Raw genomic sequence first — 14,568 nt, 5'->3', positions numbered from 1 at the left:
CTTGAGCTCCAGAAGCTGATTTACAACAAGGGGCTGTTGCTCTTTCAGTCACTCTCCCCTGTTTCCTCTCTTTCAGATACTTCTGAATCTGAAGAAGAGAAGGAAGCATATCAGAAAGGCAGCCACAGAGAGGCTGTTAATGAGGATAAAGTCCGGTTAGTTCTTGCATTGAAGGGCACTGTCCCTAGTGAAGACTCTCTGGCTGTGAAACCTGAAGTCATTCAGCCTTGTCCAAGACCCTATAGCCATGCAGGGAATGGTAAGTCAACATGTAATAATAATAATAAATTTTATTTATATCCCGCCCTCCCCAGCCGAAGCCGGGCTCAGGGCGGCTAACAACAATAAAATAGTACAACATTCTAAAATCATTTCATTATAAAATTAATTCAAATCAAATTGATGGCACCCATTAGTGTGAAGATTGCCAAAGGAGTGAGTCAGGCTGCGACCTGACCAAAGGCCTGGTGGAACAGCTCTGTCTTGCAGGCCCTGCGGAAAGATGTCAAGTCCCGTAGGGCCCTAGTCTCTTGTGACAGAGCATTCCACCAGATTGGAGCCGCAGCCGAAAAAGCTCTGGCTCTAGTTGAGTACAGTGGCTTTGCAAATTTTTCTTTTTCTCAAGATAGCAGATGCTTGCTTTTTATCCATATGTATGTTACTACATCCGGTTTGATTATATGCTTCATCCGTTTCCCAAGTTTGCAAAGTATTAAGACCAATTTTCACAGCTCGTAAATAATAATTTATTGGGAAACATGCTAAAATTCTATATAACAATGGCTCTTAAATAATGCTGTCATAAACTCTGCGCTAAAAGATACTTTCCAATTGTTCTCTCTTGCGTGCTAGAAAGTAGAAAGGAAAGCAAAGGATCCAAACCCCAAAACAACACCCGCCCAGACTGCTACAGGCACTTTACCCCTCGTTTCAAAACATCGGCACCCCAGAAGGTAAGAAATGGCCTGGTGTAAACATAAAAATCCTGTTGAATCATACCAAAGGCCTATCTAGGATCAGCATCCTGTTCTCACAGTGGTCAGCAATATGCCCATGGGAAGTCTGCAAGCAAGACCCCAGTTCAACAGGATTCCCCCCATTTGAAAATCCCAGCAACTGGTGTTCAGAGCGATACTGGTCTGGTCTCAAGACTTGATGAAATGGTTTCTGAGCAAAATAAGAGTCTCAGTGCTTTTTAGAGCCCCTTTTCCACATGGTCAAGTTTTCCCAAGGCAGTGTGAGAGACATGTCTGGAATCTCTTCTCAAGTTATGCTGAAACTGTGCGTGTTTGTCTTCTAGGTATTCTCCTCTGCTCTAACTAGTAACGAGGGCCTGAAACTAAAAGCAGTCATTGGCTACAATGGGAACGGCCGGGGAAATATGGTCTGGAATCCAGATACAGGTATAGTCTGCGTTTGCGAATTGAGATTCCAAAATCTGTCAATCTTCTGTACCCAAACCTTCAGCTGGACGACCAAACCAGCTGGCATCTTTGTCAGAAATGTATTACAAAAAAATCAGTTCTACTGAAACTATGTAGCATATTCAGGGCTGGAGTGCAAAGCCCTCTGAAATCAGTTGGTGTTAGAGTCTAGTTGCTCATCCCATTAGCCAGGCTCTGTTGTGGAAGCTGTCTCTTGACATCCGAGGAGAGCGGAAGAGGCTTGCCTTGAAGTCATGTTGATAGAGAAGGAGAGGTCTCTCAGCAGCAGACGTCTTCCTTCTTTTACCTCCCTTGGCTTATCTCCTCTAGCTCAGTTGGTAGAGCACGAGACTCTTAATCTCAGGGTCGTGGGTCTGAGCCCCATGTTGGGCAAAAGATTCCTGCATCGCAGGAGGTTAGACTAGACATCCCCTATGTTCCCTTCCAAGTCTATAATTCTATTACTCCCTGGAAGCGTGGGAGATGCAGTAATTGGCTGAGTGAGATAATGGAAGGTAAAAGCCTGCTAGGCAGCGGACACTCAGAGGGTGCTTGCTTTTTCACATGGTGGATCCAGACAGGCTCCTACTTCCAACTTGACTGCATTTGGTGGTTTGTGGCTTTGCCCATCCTTTGCATGCAGAATTCCAAGCACTGAATGCAATCTCTTCTCTCTCCTTAGGTTTCTTTGCCTACAGCTGTGGCTGTCTGCTCATTGTCGAAGACCTGCACTCTGGATTCCAAAAGCATTGGCTTGGTCACCCTGAAGAGATTTCAACATTAGCTGTTAGCCATGATGCTCAGGTACAAACATTCCTGTTTCCATTAAGAACATCTGGGTGGTCTAGCTAGCACAAACCACCTGCTTTCCTTCTAATGCAGTGGGTACTTCTGGCGACAGGCACAGCGCTTCTGAACAGCCAGTGGGCTATGAATGCTCTGCTCCCTTTTCTCCTCACTGACAGGAGGAGGAAGAATGTGCTTGCCAAGCATTTCGCTGAGCCTTAGGCTGTGTTTAGCTTTTGGTTTGCCATTTGGGTATTTGTTCATGCCCCTGACGCAAAGCAGGCTGCCACTTTGCTCTGCTGCTGCTTTAGTGATTTGTATTGTTGGCTGCCCCGATTGCACTCCAGGTCAATAGAAGGGCAGGTTAAGAAAAGTGCTAACTAATAAAACGAATGAATTAATATCCCCGCAGGCCCTTGCTTCTGCCTCTGGTCAGGGTCATGGAGAGTCTCGCTGCCAAATTCGCATCTGGAATGTCCAGGATGGATCCTGCCAAAAGGTTCTGTTCCATCACGAGACCCAAGTCCAAGCCATGGCGTACTCTCGGGATGACTGCCTCCTTGCTACTCTAGGTGAGCATAAGGAGTGAAGAGTACACAGGGCATTGGGAGAGCTTCTCGTGTTGAAAGACCTAGAATTTCTCTCCCAGAGGAAAAGGAAAATCTCCTACATGAGACTGAAATAAAACAGGCCTGTTAATCATGTTTATAGAAATACTGGATTTGCACACTGCAGATGACTTAATCTGCACCAAGCTGCTGCCACAATTACTGCGGCACCTTAAAGCAAGGCCAGAAATGGAAAGGGGCCACAGCACAGCTGCAGAGCACCTGCCTTGCATGCAGAAGGTCCCAGGTTCAATCCTTGAACTCCAGGTATAGAATTGTAGGTTTGGAAGGGATCCCAAGGGGCATCTAGTCCAACTCTGGAACCCAGGAATCACGGCTAAAGATTCCCTGACAGATGGCCAGCCTCACTTTAAAAAACTCCAATGAAGGTGTGTCCACCTACTTCCGAAGTAGCCCATTCCACTGTCCAGCAGCTCTTACCCTCAGAAAGTTATTCCTGATGTTTAGTTAGAATCTCCCATTGGTTCAGGTCCTACCCCCTGGAGCAGCCGAAAGCAAGCTTGCCCCATCTTTCACGTGACAGCCCTGAAGTTATTGGAAGATGGCAGTCAAATCAGCTGCAAATCTTCTCTTCCCCAGGCTAGGGTGGGGCTGGGAGAGATGGTTTGAACAGCACCTTGGCTTTTATTGTTCAAGGGTTTGTTCGTTTTGATGTGTTTTTGCACACTGAAATGTGTACTCGGTGGTTCCCAGGGGACTACATTGACAGAGTCATTGCCTTATGGAACGTCCACACTTACGAGCTGATGTCATCCACTCGCGTCTCGGAGCCAGTCCACGAAATCGCTTTTAGTCCGCTTTCTGCGGGACACCTTGCCTGCGTGGGGAAGGGAGCAGTGACCTTCTGGCTAACGGAGCGACAGGGAGCTGACGTTACCCTCAAGGTACTTCACCTGCGTCACACTCTGGTGTTTCACAGCAGGGGTGGGTGTCAGGGATTGGGCAGAGGAGGAATGGTGAAGACTGCCCCCCCCCAATCCTGGCCCTTCTAGGGAGGAGGAAGAGGGAGACAGTATAGATTTACAACAGGAGTTTGAGGGAGTTTGAGGCAGATGAGGGGAGAAGTTGGGAAATCCTGGGAGAACCGGAGCAAAACCTGGCTGACACGTTGCCATTAGAAAGCATTCCAGACCCTCCCTCTCCCAGAACCTGGCGAGCCTTAAAAGTAGGAGAGCGAAGAGCTCAAAGAGGATGACAAATGAGGAAGTGGGAGAGCTGGGGGTGGGGTGGAGATTCACTCGGTACAACACCATTATCCAAGAGGCTGGGTTCTATAGCCTCTCTCTGTAAAGACCGAAATAAAAAAGGGCTGTAAGAAACTTTTCCTTGTCTCCTGGGCAACCAGCTGGGAGCCGCTGACAGCATCCTGACAGTGGGGCACCTCAGGCAAGGACACCAAATGTGGCCTTCCTAATCTGGCCCTCAGGACTCTGCCCTGACCACACAAACCCTCCAAAGCCCACATCCTTCACTGACTGGAATATATCCTTGAACTCTGATAATGCCTCTTGTTTACCTAGATGGAGGATAGAAAGGGTGGGTGGGTGAATGTGTGCAGAAACTGCAAGGTTTGGGATAGCTGCTCCACCTACTTTTGCCTCAGGCCCTTCATGACATGTGGTCCCCAGATGTTTACCCACAAGAGAATCTGGTCTTTTGGCAGGAACAGGCACCCTACCCATGTTTTTGAGACCCAGAAAAGGAGTAGAGTCAAAAGGTTAGGAGTTCAGCCTTAAGGCTGACAGCGGGGGGACATAAACAGCTCCCAAGGCACTACTTTTCTTCTGACTTCAGGTTCACAGAGTCCCTGTCCCTGATGCAATTGGTCCAGTGGAGCTGACCTCATTGTGCTACAGTGCCGGCTGCCTTCTGTACACTGGGACCAGCATGGGACAGATCTGTGCATGGGACATGCAGACGAATCGTTGTTTCATGACATGGGAAGCTGTTGAGGGGGAGATTGGTGAGTCTTTGGGCAGCTGTCTTCACACAACCAAGCTTTTAGGAGAAGCAGGGGAGGGGCATGGCTCAGTGGAAGAGCATCTCCTTCGCATGCAGAAGGTCTTGGGTCAATCCCTGGCATCTTCAGATACAGGTGGGAATGTGCCCTATCTGAAACCCTGGCAGTCAGTGTGGACTGTACTAAGCTACTTGGAGAAATGTTCTGGCTTTGTCTTAGCACCTTGGCCCAGCCCAGTTTTGATTCTCAGATGCTAGAATTGATTGTGGCTGGATTTAAGGTGTTTTTTTTATGTTGTCTGTGTCATTTTCCCCCATAAAGCACCCCTTAACCCTCACTGCTGTAGCTCCCACAGCCGCCCTGGCAAGCTGCTGCTGATTTTTCAAAGTTGTTTGTGTCATTGGCTGTGGGAGCTGCAGTATCAAAGGCTGGAAGAAAAGAGTCTTGTGGTTTGTACCCTCAATGCTCCACTTTGGATAGTCAGAGATCTCTGGAAGGGATGTCTCTATGGTGCTGACATCACCAGAGGAGGAAACCCAGCCATTAACCAGAATAAACGCTTGACTTGTCTAGGGGTGCTGCAGTGTCACAGAGACAGGCTAGTCAGCGGCAGCAACACCAAAAGAATTCAGCTGTGGTCAGTGGCAGCGGTTCAGGAGCTGAGAGTAAAAGGTTCCAGTGCCAGGTAATGCATCATCGGACTCAGGTTTGCTTAGCCCTAGAGAGAGGTGATATTTCAGATGTCCACTTAGGAACCTGTACTGGGTGGGTGGGTGGGTGGGTGGGTGGAGGGGAGAATAACAATCCATATTTTAAAAATCAGTTCCATGATCACAGAGAGGTGGGAGCCTTTCGGCCTCGTATTGCTGAACTACAACTCCCATCATCCTTGTCCACTGACCATGGTTGTTGGAGCTAATGGTTTTTTTAGTTCATCAGCATCTGGAGAGCCAACAGTTCCCTGATCACAGGCCAGCATCAAGAAAAGATAAGCTTGATTAATGAGCCATTTCTTGATTTTGGAGAGCGGCAGCTCCTTTATATTTTTACCAGCAAGTGCTTTCACAGTTTTTTCTAGGTGGTTATATTTGATAAACTCTTTAAAGAAGAATATTTTGTGTTTGAAATGACTTTTCCCAAGGCAAAAGAATCTTTTTTGCTTAACTGAGGTGGCTTAATGAGTCTTTCCTGATTTGTCTGCAAATGAATATTAGGCATCATGTGGTTTTTTGTGTGTGTTTTTTGCATGATAAAGTTCTAGCACAGTCACGTTGTATGGTCTGAAGAGCTGAATACAGACATAGCTCTTACATGGGCCTTATTGTAAACAGAGCATCTAGGGTTGCCTTGCCTAACCTGGTGCTCTGGACTGCAATTCCCATAAGCCCCAGCCCCTCTTTCTGGCACTTGGAATGCTCCACCACTGTCTTTTTACCCAGAGTGTTTGTACCTGCCTGGAATGTGTCCTTGAAATCTGAGAATGCCTCTTCCTAGTATGGATGGGAGAACACAGAGGAGAGTTGGAGTGTGTGTAGTAACTAGCCTGCTGTACAAGGGCAAAATTCACATCATGCCTCTGGCTTTGCCCACCACTGGCATGTGGCCCTTGGGTGGATGCCTAGAAGGGAATGTGGCCCTCAGACTGAAGCAGGCTCCCCACCCCTTCTCTGAAGCCCAGGTAGAGTGTGATCTATTGTTCTGCTTTTTTCTCCCTGTAGATCTAGCTCAGTCCTTTTGGAACAGGAAATGACCCTGGATGGAACCATTGTAAGTGCCGCCTTCGACGACTGTATGGATATGGGCATTGTTGGCACGACGGCAGGGACGTTGTGGTACGTCAGCTGGGCAGACAACACCAGTATCCGGCTGATTAGTGGGCACAAGAACCAGGTAAGAGGTTTTGTAAGCCGTTCCTTGATGGTAAAGAGACCACTCTTCTTGGAAGTTTATCAAAGCTTCATAATCTGGTGAACTGGGTTTGCGTCCCCAGTCCTCCACATGCAGCTGCTGGGTGACCTTGGGCTAGTCACACTTCTTTGAAGTCTCTCAGCTTCACTCACCTCACAGAGTGTTTGTTGTGGGGGAGGAAGGGAAAGGAGAATATTAGCCGCTTTGAGACTCCTTTGGGTAGTGATAAAGCGGGATATCAAAACCATATTCCTCTTCTTCTTCTTCTTCTTCTTCTTCTTCTTCTTCTTCTTCTTCTTCTTCAATCCTCTCTGTTGCCACTGCAGGTTAGCGAGGTGGCCTTCAGCCCTGGAGAGTCTCACTGTGCTACCTGTGGAGAGGATGGCAGCGTGAGAGTTTGGTCCCTTGCCAGCCTGGAGCTGGTGGTGCAGTTTCAAGTGCTCAATCAGGTAATTGCCGAGATGAAATGCAGTCTCACAACACCCTAGAATTCACTAGAGATGAGTGACTCTTTTGATGGCATAACCTCCTAGCCCAGAAGTTTCATATTTGTGGTGTTGTGCCTGAAAGAACCAATGGTTCCCAATATGTTCCTTACTCCCCCCTAGAGTTCCCTCTGCCTGGCGTGGAGCCCAGTGGCCACCACTGTCAGTGGGGAAGAAAGCCAGCATATTGTGGCAGGGTACAGCGATGGCACCATCCGGGTGTTCAGCGTTTCCCGGACAGAGATGGAACTCAAGATGCACCCCCACACCGTGGCTGTAACTGCGCTTGGATACTCTGCAGACGGTAGGACCTTGTTAGATGCCAACATCAAATCTTGCCCCGAAAAGCACTGCATTATTATCAATTTGCAATGGGGTGGAAGATTCGCAGGCTTTGAAGGACTTGCTCACAAATTTATTGACAGCTGCACGCATTATTATAGTTAGGAAGTGGAAGGGGCAAGCAGAATATAAAATGGAAGAATGGTATAAAGAGGTGTGGGATATAGCTATTAATGATAAATTAACATGTGCCATTAAGGTAAGATGGGGAATATGCAGGAGAAATGATTTTGAGGTGATATGGAGAGTGTTTGTAGAATTTGTACTGTTAAAATGGAAAGGGGTCCAACCATCGCAAGAGGTGTTGAAATCTTGGAAGGTTGGATAGTTACAATGGAATGGTCTCAGTGATGGGATGCACATTTTTATTCTTATTTATTTATGATTATTACATTGTCAAAATAATAAAAAGCACTGCTCAGGTGTCACTAAAAATTAATAATAACAATCAACAGCTCATTTAACATACGTAAGCTTTTAAGTAAACACACAGTGAGTGGATTCAAGTATCCATTAAGCAGCTTCCTTCTGACGGCTCCTAGGGCTGGAGGGTGGGGCAAGGCAGATGAAATCACCCAACCCCTGATGGCAACCTCAGAGTCTCTTTCCCCTCTTCTTTGTGCTCTGTTCACTCTCTAGGGGAAATCATCTTGTCTGGAGGCAAGGATGGGATGATGGCTGTCAGTAGTCCACGCACGGGGATGACCATTCGTGTCCTGACTGACCACCGATCCTCTCCTATCAATGTTATCCACTGCACAAGAAAGCAGGTGAGATGGAAATCTGTGTGACGTCCGAACAACCTTTCCTCACTGGCAGATCAATGGATGTTCAGCATTTGATTTTTAATTGAATCTGTGCTGTAATCCACTTTGACCCAGTTTGCACATAACACAAAGCCAAACCATGACTTAGCGTGAATGAGCAAATGTGTGGTTTCACTGAACAAAGGTTCCAGGCGCTGCACTCCTTTCTCCGTCCTGCTGTTGCAGCCATGGTTTGTCTTCCCATTACATCCAGACTCGGGCTATTGGTTTGTCTCACTCCAGGCAAGAATTCAACCACTAAGATTCATGTGTAAGACTCAACAATTCAGTTCAAATCAGGGGGGGAAAATGCAGTATGAAATGTAAAAACATTTGATGACAAATTCCTAAACCAGTTGGCACAGCACAGCAGGCTAGCAAAGAGGTATTTATTCAGCTGGCACTGAACAATAAACAGTGACTGTGCTGTCAGAAGGGAGAGCATTCCATAAACAGGGTGCCACTGCTGAGAAGATCCTACTGTGCATCACTGTGCAGTTTACTACATGCAGCAACAAGGCAACACAAGGGCCTCCCTTGCAGCTCTTGAATCATGGGCCAGTTGGTATCGGGAAAGACATTCCTTCCAAGTATTTGTTCTCCAAGTAATTTAGGCCTTTATGCTTATGATTTGGAAAACCTTCAGTAGAGAAAGTCTAAAAATAGAGTATACCATTTTAACCAATCTCGTACTATTTTCCAATTGTATTATTATTTCATATGTAGCCAGTTCTGTGCCCCTAATGCTTTCTCTTGTTCCCTACTTACGTTTATTGCACATTATGTACTCAGCAGCGGTAGGGTGGCTAGTCCTCAAGACACAAACACACTCTGGATTTATACTGAGCCCTTGTTTTACTTATCCGTACAATGGTATGTAGGGACATGGGTGGCACTGTGGGTTAAACCACAGAGCCTAGGACTTGCCAATCAGAAGGTTGGCGGTTCGAATCCCCGTGAGGGGGTGAGCTCCCGTTGCTCGGTCCCTGCTCCTGCCAACCTAGCAGTTTGAAAGCACATCAAAGTACAAGTAGATAAATAGGTACCACTCCGGCGGGAAGGTAGCGGCGTTTCCGTGCGCTGCTCTGGTTCTCCAGAAGCGGCTTAGTCATGCTGGCCACATGACCTGGAAGCTGTACGCTGGCTCCCTTGGCCAATAAAGCGAGATGAGTGCCGCAATCCCAGAGTTGGTCGTGACTGGACCTAATGGTCGGGGTCCCTTTACCTTTACCTTACAATGGTATGTCATCATGCCCTGCACCAGCACTTTCAGAGGACAGATGTGTAAAACAAGAGCCGTTGTCATTTTGGTATCCTGTCCTCTAGCACCTAGAACTTGGCGTTGAAGGTGATGATCTCTGGTTGGCTGCAAGTGACGACCGACGTGTCAGTGTCTGGGTCTCTGACTGGATGAAGGACAAATGTGAGCTCATTGACTGGCTAAGCTTCCCAGCTCCTACAGGTCCCGAGGTGAGGATATCTTGCTGTAACCTCCAGTCCTCTGCTGATGAGCTGAGCAATAAGCTTTTCAGCATGTGGTGTGTTTTGTAGCGTTGCTTGTTTAAAATTTCCCGAGGCTGGAAAATTTTACAAGGGAGAAGCAAGAGCAGATTGAGTGTCTTCTTGGCATTTGCCAAATGAATATATAGGACGAGGCTAGCTGTGTAGCTCAGGAGATCTAGAAAACCGTGGTCACAAAGAATCTGTAGAATTTTGGCTTTAAATAAAGGACTAGTTTCTATTTCCTCATTTTTTGTGGAAAAGAGCTACATAGTCAAATGGCAGGTTTAGTTTGCACTAAATGCGTAGAAGGGTTTCTGGCTGCAGCTTCCAGATTTTGAAGAGGGGAAAGTGCTCCACTCCACACCCCAGAAGAAATAATTGTTCAGATTCCATTAACTTTGTGCTAGCCCTGAACTGGAGGTTGGTTAGCTCCAAACCTGCCTTGTCATTCATGCTTTTGCCTTTCCCCTCCAGGTACCCAACCCTCTGCCTCCCAGCCTAGCAGCATTTTGCCCCTGGGATAGGAGCATGATTGCTTATACAGGCTTTGGATTGCAGAAGGAGATCCTCTTCTACAGCCTGCAACAGAAACAGGTGCCTCATATCTTGGCTTGTCTGAGATCTTGTGTGTTCTACCAGCAGGACTGCTGGAATTGCATCTGACCAATGAGCCTAATGTTATTGGCTCAGCCGTGGACTTGGTGGTGGGTCACCTTCTGTTGGCATGCTTCCCTTAATCTTTGTTCTGGGTCTATTTTAGCTCTGATAGCTGTTCCACTAGACAAGTGGAAACTTGACATCATATGAGAGTTGTCGCTCAGTGTTAGAGCATCTGTTTTGCATGCAGAGGGTTCCAGATTCAGTCCCCAGCATCTCCAGGTAGGGCTGAGAGAGAACCTCAGTCTGAGATCCTGGAGAGCTGCTGCCAGTCAGTGTAGACAGTGCTGAGCTAGAAAGACCAGCAAACAACAAAATGTAGTTTCATATGTTTCAGACTGCGGCTGCAGGGGATGATTGTTATATATGCAAAACTCACATACACAGGAAATTTCGGCTATTTGCCTGAGTCTCTAGGTGTTTGTGGTTTGGTGAACATAGGAAGCTGCCTTATACTGAGTCAGATGATTGATCCATTACTGTCTACACTGACTGGCAGTGACTTTCCAAGGTTTCAGGCAGGAGTCTCTCCCTTGGAGATACCAAGGATTGAATTTTGAACCTTCCACGTGTAAGACAGATGTTATGCCACTGAGCCATGACCCTTCTCCTTTGTGGGAGAAGCATGAAGACTTGTAGCCCCCTGCCTTTAGTCTCAAAAATGCCACATGCCCTAGCACGAGAAATGTTACAGGGAGCTTCTCCTTGTTCTATTTAGCTCATAGAGTTTGACTGAAAAGCAAAGCAGCGCCAAGGAAGTCGAGATGTAGCAGGTCACTGCAGTTCAACAGATTTGGAGGCTGTATAACTTCCAGCCTCCTGCCCCCCCCCCCCAGACTTGAGCAGGATTGGATGCCCCAACTGCAGCTGAAATGGAGCAGGACAGAGCAACCCATGGATTGCTCCATTTTCTCAATAGACCACTCAACTTATATCTAGAGTGGTTAACACTCTCCCCATCCTTTTTCCTTTCTTTTGCATTTTCTCAAATGCCTAAGATTCTCCTGCAGAAGTGAGTCCGTTTTGCAGAGTCAAATTGCCCAGCCTAATGGGTTCCACCTTTTGTGCCCTCTGCAAGATGCTGCAATTTGACTCTGCAAAACGGAAGAAGCCATCACTTCTGCAGGAGAATCTTAGAGCAGATTGCAACATTTATTGCAAGCCCACACTTACAGGGGGTGCATTCCTTTGTTAATTTGGACATTTTTCTGTTCAAAAATGCCTGCAAGGAGAAGTTTCTCCTCCTATGCCTTCCTGGTGTGTATTGGGATGGAAAATAAGCAGCCTTTTCCACACTGCAAAAATAACACCTCCTCGTCATTTTGCAATAGATTCTAACACTTTGGGACTTTTCCTCTCGCTTGTGTGCAGGTCATAGAGAAGATTCCCTTGCCATACTTTGCCACGTCGCTAAGCTTGTCTCCTGCTGCCTGCATTATAGCCGTTGGCTTCAGTGGTGGGTATTCAGAAGACTCCAGTGGGCAGGCGCGGGTAGTGTCTGAAGACCTCTGGGAAGGCAGTCCTGTGTATGGAACGAGCCAAGTAACCTTGCATAGGAACATAGGAGACAGCCTCACATGGAGTCAGGTCATTTGTCCATCTTGCTCAGTATTGCTACACTGACTGGCCAGCAGCTCTTCAGCGTTTCAGATACGAGGTTTCCCCCCTGCCCTACCTGGAGAAGCTGCCAGGGACTGAGCCTGGGACCTCTATGAATGCAAAGCATATGCTCTACTTAAATATCTATGGCACTTCAGGCTGCATCAGAAGGTGATGGGGCTCTCCTGTGATGAAAGTAGTTAAGTTGAAGCTGGATGGCTGTCAAGGGTGGTGTAGTTGCCGCCTGCATTGGAAATACAGCACTGAACATAGGAAGCTTCCTTATCCTGAGTCAGATCATTGGTTCATCTAGTTCAGTATTGTCTACACTGACTGGTAGCAGCACTCTTAAGCTTTCAGACTGGGAGTTTCTCTACCTAGAGATGCCAGGGAATGAACCTGGGGCTTCCTGCATGCAAGGCAGATGCTCTAGCATGGAGCATTCCCCTTTTGTGTTTCCAGTGCCCAGCAGAAGTGTTCTCACCTGTCAGACAGGTGGGGCACTTGTGAGAACGTAAGAAGAGTCCTGCATTCTGTTCTCACAGAAGCCTACCAGGTGCACATGGGCAGTTCACAAACAGGACCTGAGTGCAGCAGCACTCTCCCCACCTAGGAGTCCTGGGTACTCAGAGGTGTCCTGCCTCAGGCAGTGGAGGTAGAACAAGGTCATCATGGCTGGTAGCCACTGATAGCCTCCATGAATTTCTCTAATCCTTTTTTAAAGCCATCCAGTTGTGCATAGGGATGGACTTGCAGGAGACTTCATTGGTGCTGAGTGTTATTCTCACGCTTTTGAGCATACGTTCTAAGCCTAGAAACTTGAGATCATTCTCACCTTCAGGGAGCAGAAAGTAGGGCAGTCGGCTTTGCCTAAAAGCCCACAGGGAGCCCACCGAAGAGGTCCAAGGAAGCTAGCAAAACTTTCCAACTTTCTAATGACCAATTTCATATGGCTGGTAAAAAAAACCTTCAGAGCAATGTAGCCTTACTTGCATGAGTCATCTGGTCAGAAGATTCCTGGGTGCTCTTTATTAATGTCTCTGCCCCCCTGAGGGCAGGGCACCCTGATGATTTATTGTCTGGGGAACTTGGAAATCCTGACGCCAACCCTGACTGACATTCTTGGGCAGATGATTTTTACACATGTACACATCCCTCAAATGCAGAATGGCACTGTCCTTGATTTATAAAAGGATGTTTTCTTAGCCTGTGGCTTTGTCTGCCCTGCAGAGCGCATGTTGAGGCTGATCGAGCACCCAAAGAAGGCCGAGAGAGACTACCTGGGCCACGATGATGCTGTGTACCTCTGCCGGTTTACCCCGTCTGGGAAACGCCTCTTCACAGCTTCCTATAATGAGATCCTGGTGTGGGAGGTCCACAGCAGAGGAACGCAGAAAGCAGGTTCCATCACCAGTTGAATAGGGTGCAAGCATGGTTGCTACCTCACAGCCCTGAAAGCTCCCCATCCCAATGCTGTGCACCAGCTCCAGCCTCCTGTTTCTGAGTTCAGCAATCAAAAATGCCCAGGAGCTGCACAGCCATTGGACCATTCCCATTGGGGCCAGGCTGGACCATTCCATGATCTCCATTTGACATTCCAGGAAGTGAAAATGGTCAGTGGTGATTAGCCAGAGCCTGCAGGGATTGGGAGCACAAAACGGCAACGCCACCCCCCCTCTTCCACATGTGCTTCTCCATTTAAGCATATAAGCCCCTTACCTGTCAATCACACCCCTCTTCTTCCTATTGGGATGGAGGACGGGAAGGAGTCCCCCTTTCCTACATTTTCCTACGTTCTGGCTGTCTTATCTCCTTTTTCACCATGGTAGGAGAGCTAGCTTGATCAGAGCTCCCGAAATTTGGGGCAGGCAAGCTGTAGGTTGATGTCTGGATTTTATGGGGATGTCTGTTGCCCTCTTTCCTGTTGGATGCAGTGGGCATCAATGCAGGTATCTGATAACAGCCACTTCTCAAGCAAGCAGGGCATATGCTCATCCACATTTTCTGAATGGGAAGGTTCTAGGACTGACCTAAGCTGCTCAGGAACAGGCTCCAACACACCAGCATTTTCACACTTCCTTGACCCCCTTGAGGTTGAAGGATGGTCAGTGGTCACTCAGAAATAGCCCAGCCCCTCATGAAGAGCAGCGGTGGTCATTTAGATACTCTTCCAGAATGTCATTTTGAAATGCTGAAGAAGAGATGATCTTGTTCTATTTTTTTACTATATATTAGTTGCGCTTGTTATACCCAACTGTAACTTGTTATGTATTACAGTACAATTGCGTCTTGCACGGGGTAATGTTCCGGGACTGGCGCATATACGCAAAAACACATATACTCAAACCATTCTCCCACAAGAACTTCCCAGAACCCAGTAAGCAAGTATGAGAGCTTAAAAGCTCTTTCTGGGCCAGGAAAACCTTATGCAAAAGGAGCTTTTAAGCTCTCCCATCAAGGGCGCAAGCA

General features: G+C 47.4%; 1 protein-coding gene across 1 annotated transcript in view; it reads left to right on the top strand.

The window, feature by feature from the left end:
- Positions 1 to 14,431, top strand: part of WDR90 (WD repeat domain 90) — a 41,142-nt gene extending 26,711 nt beyond the window's left edge. The window contains exons 28-43 of the mRNA XM_083710795.1: positions 77 to 259; positions 853 to 953; positions 1,301 to 1,403; positions 2,107 to 2,228; positions 2,623 to 2,782; positions 3,533 to 3,723; positions 4,634 to 4,802; positions 5,373 to 5,484; positions 6,518 to 6,689; positions 7,034 to 7,156; positions 7,316 to 7,496; positions 8,174 to 8,304; positions 9,667 to 9,810; positions 10,318 to 10,437; positions 11,872 to 11,956; positions 13,330 to 14,431. Of these exons, the coding sequence (XP_083566921.1) occupies positions 77 to 259; positions 853 to 953; positions 1,301 to 1,403; positions 2,107 to 2,228; positions 2,623 to 2,782; positions 3,533 to 3,723; positions 4,634 to 4,802; positions 5,373 to 5,484; positions 6,518 to 6,689; positions 7,034 to 7,156; positions 7,316 to 7,496; positions 8,174 to 8,304; positions 9,667 to 9,810; positions 10,318 to 10,437; positions 11,872 to 11,956; positions 13,330 to 13,517 (2,285 nt within the window). The 3' untranslated portion in view covers positions 13,518 to 14,431. The remainder of the gene's footprint in view (positions 1 to 76; positions 260 to 852; positions 954 to 1,300; positions 1,404 to 2,106; positions 2,229 to 2,622; positions 2,783 to 3,532; positions 3,724 to 4,633; positions 4,803 to 5,372; positions 5,485 to 6,517; positions 6,690 to 7,033; positions 7,157 to 7,315; positions 7,497 to 8,173; positions 8,305 to 9,666; positions 9,811 to 10,317; positions 10,438 to 11,871; positions 11,957 to 13,329) is intronic.
- Positions 14,432 to 14,568: the final 137 nt, after the last annotated feature.

This window comes from Podarcis gaigeae (assembly GCF_964106915.1).
Source record: "Podarcis gaigeae genome assembly, chromosome: 14".
NCBI classification, from domain to species: Eukaryota; Metazoa; Chordata; class Lepidosauria; order Squamata; family Lacertidae; genus Podarcis; species Podarcis gaigeae.
The sequence above is the reverse complement of the archived record's forward strand: the minus strand, read 5'-3'. Positions and strand labels throughout refer to the sequence as shown.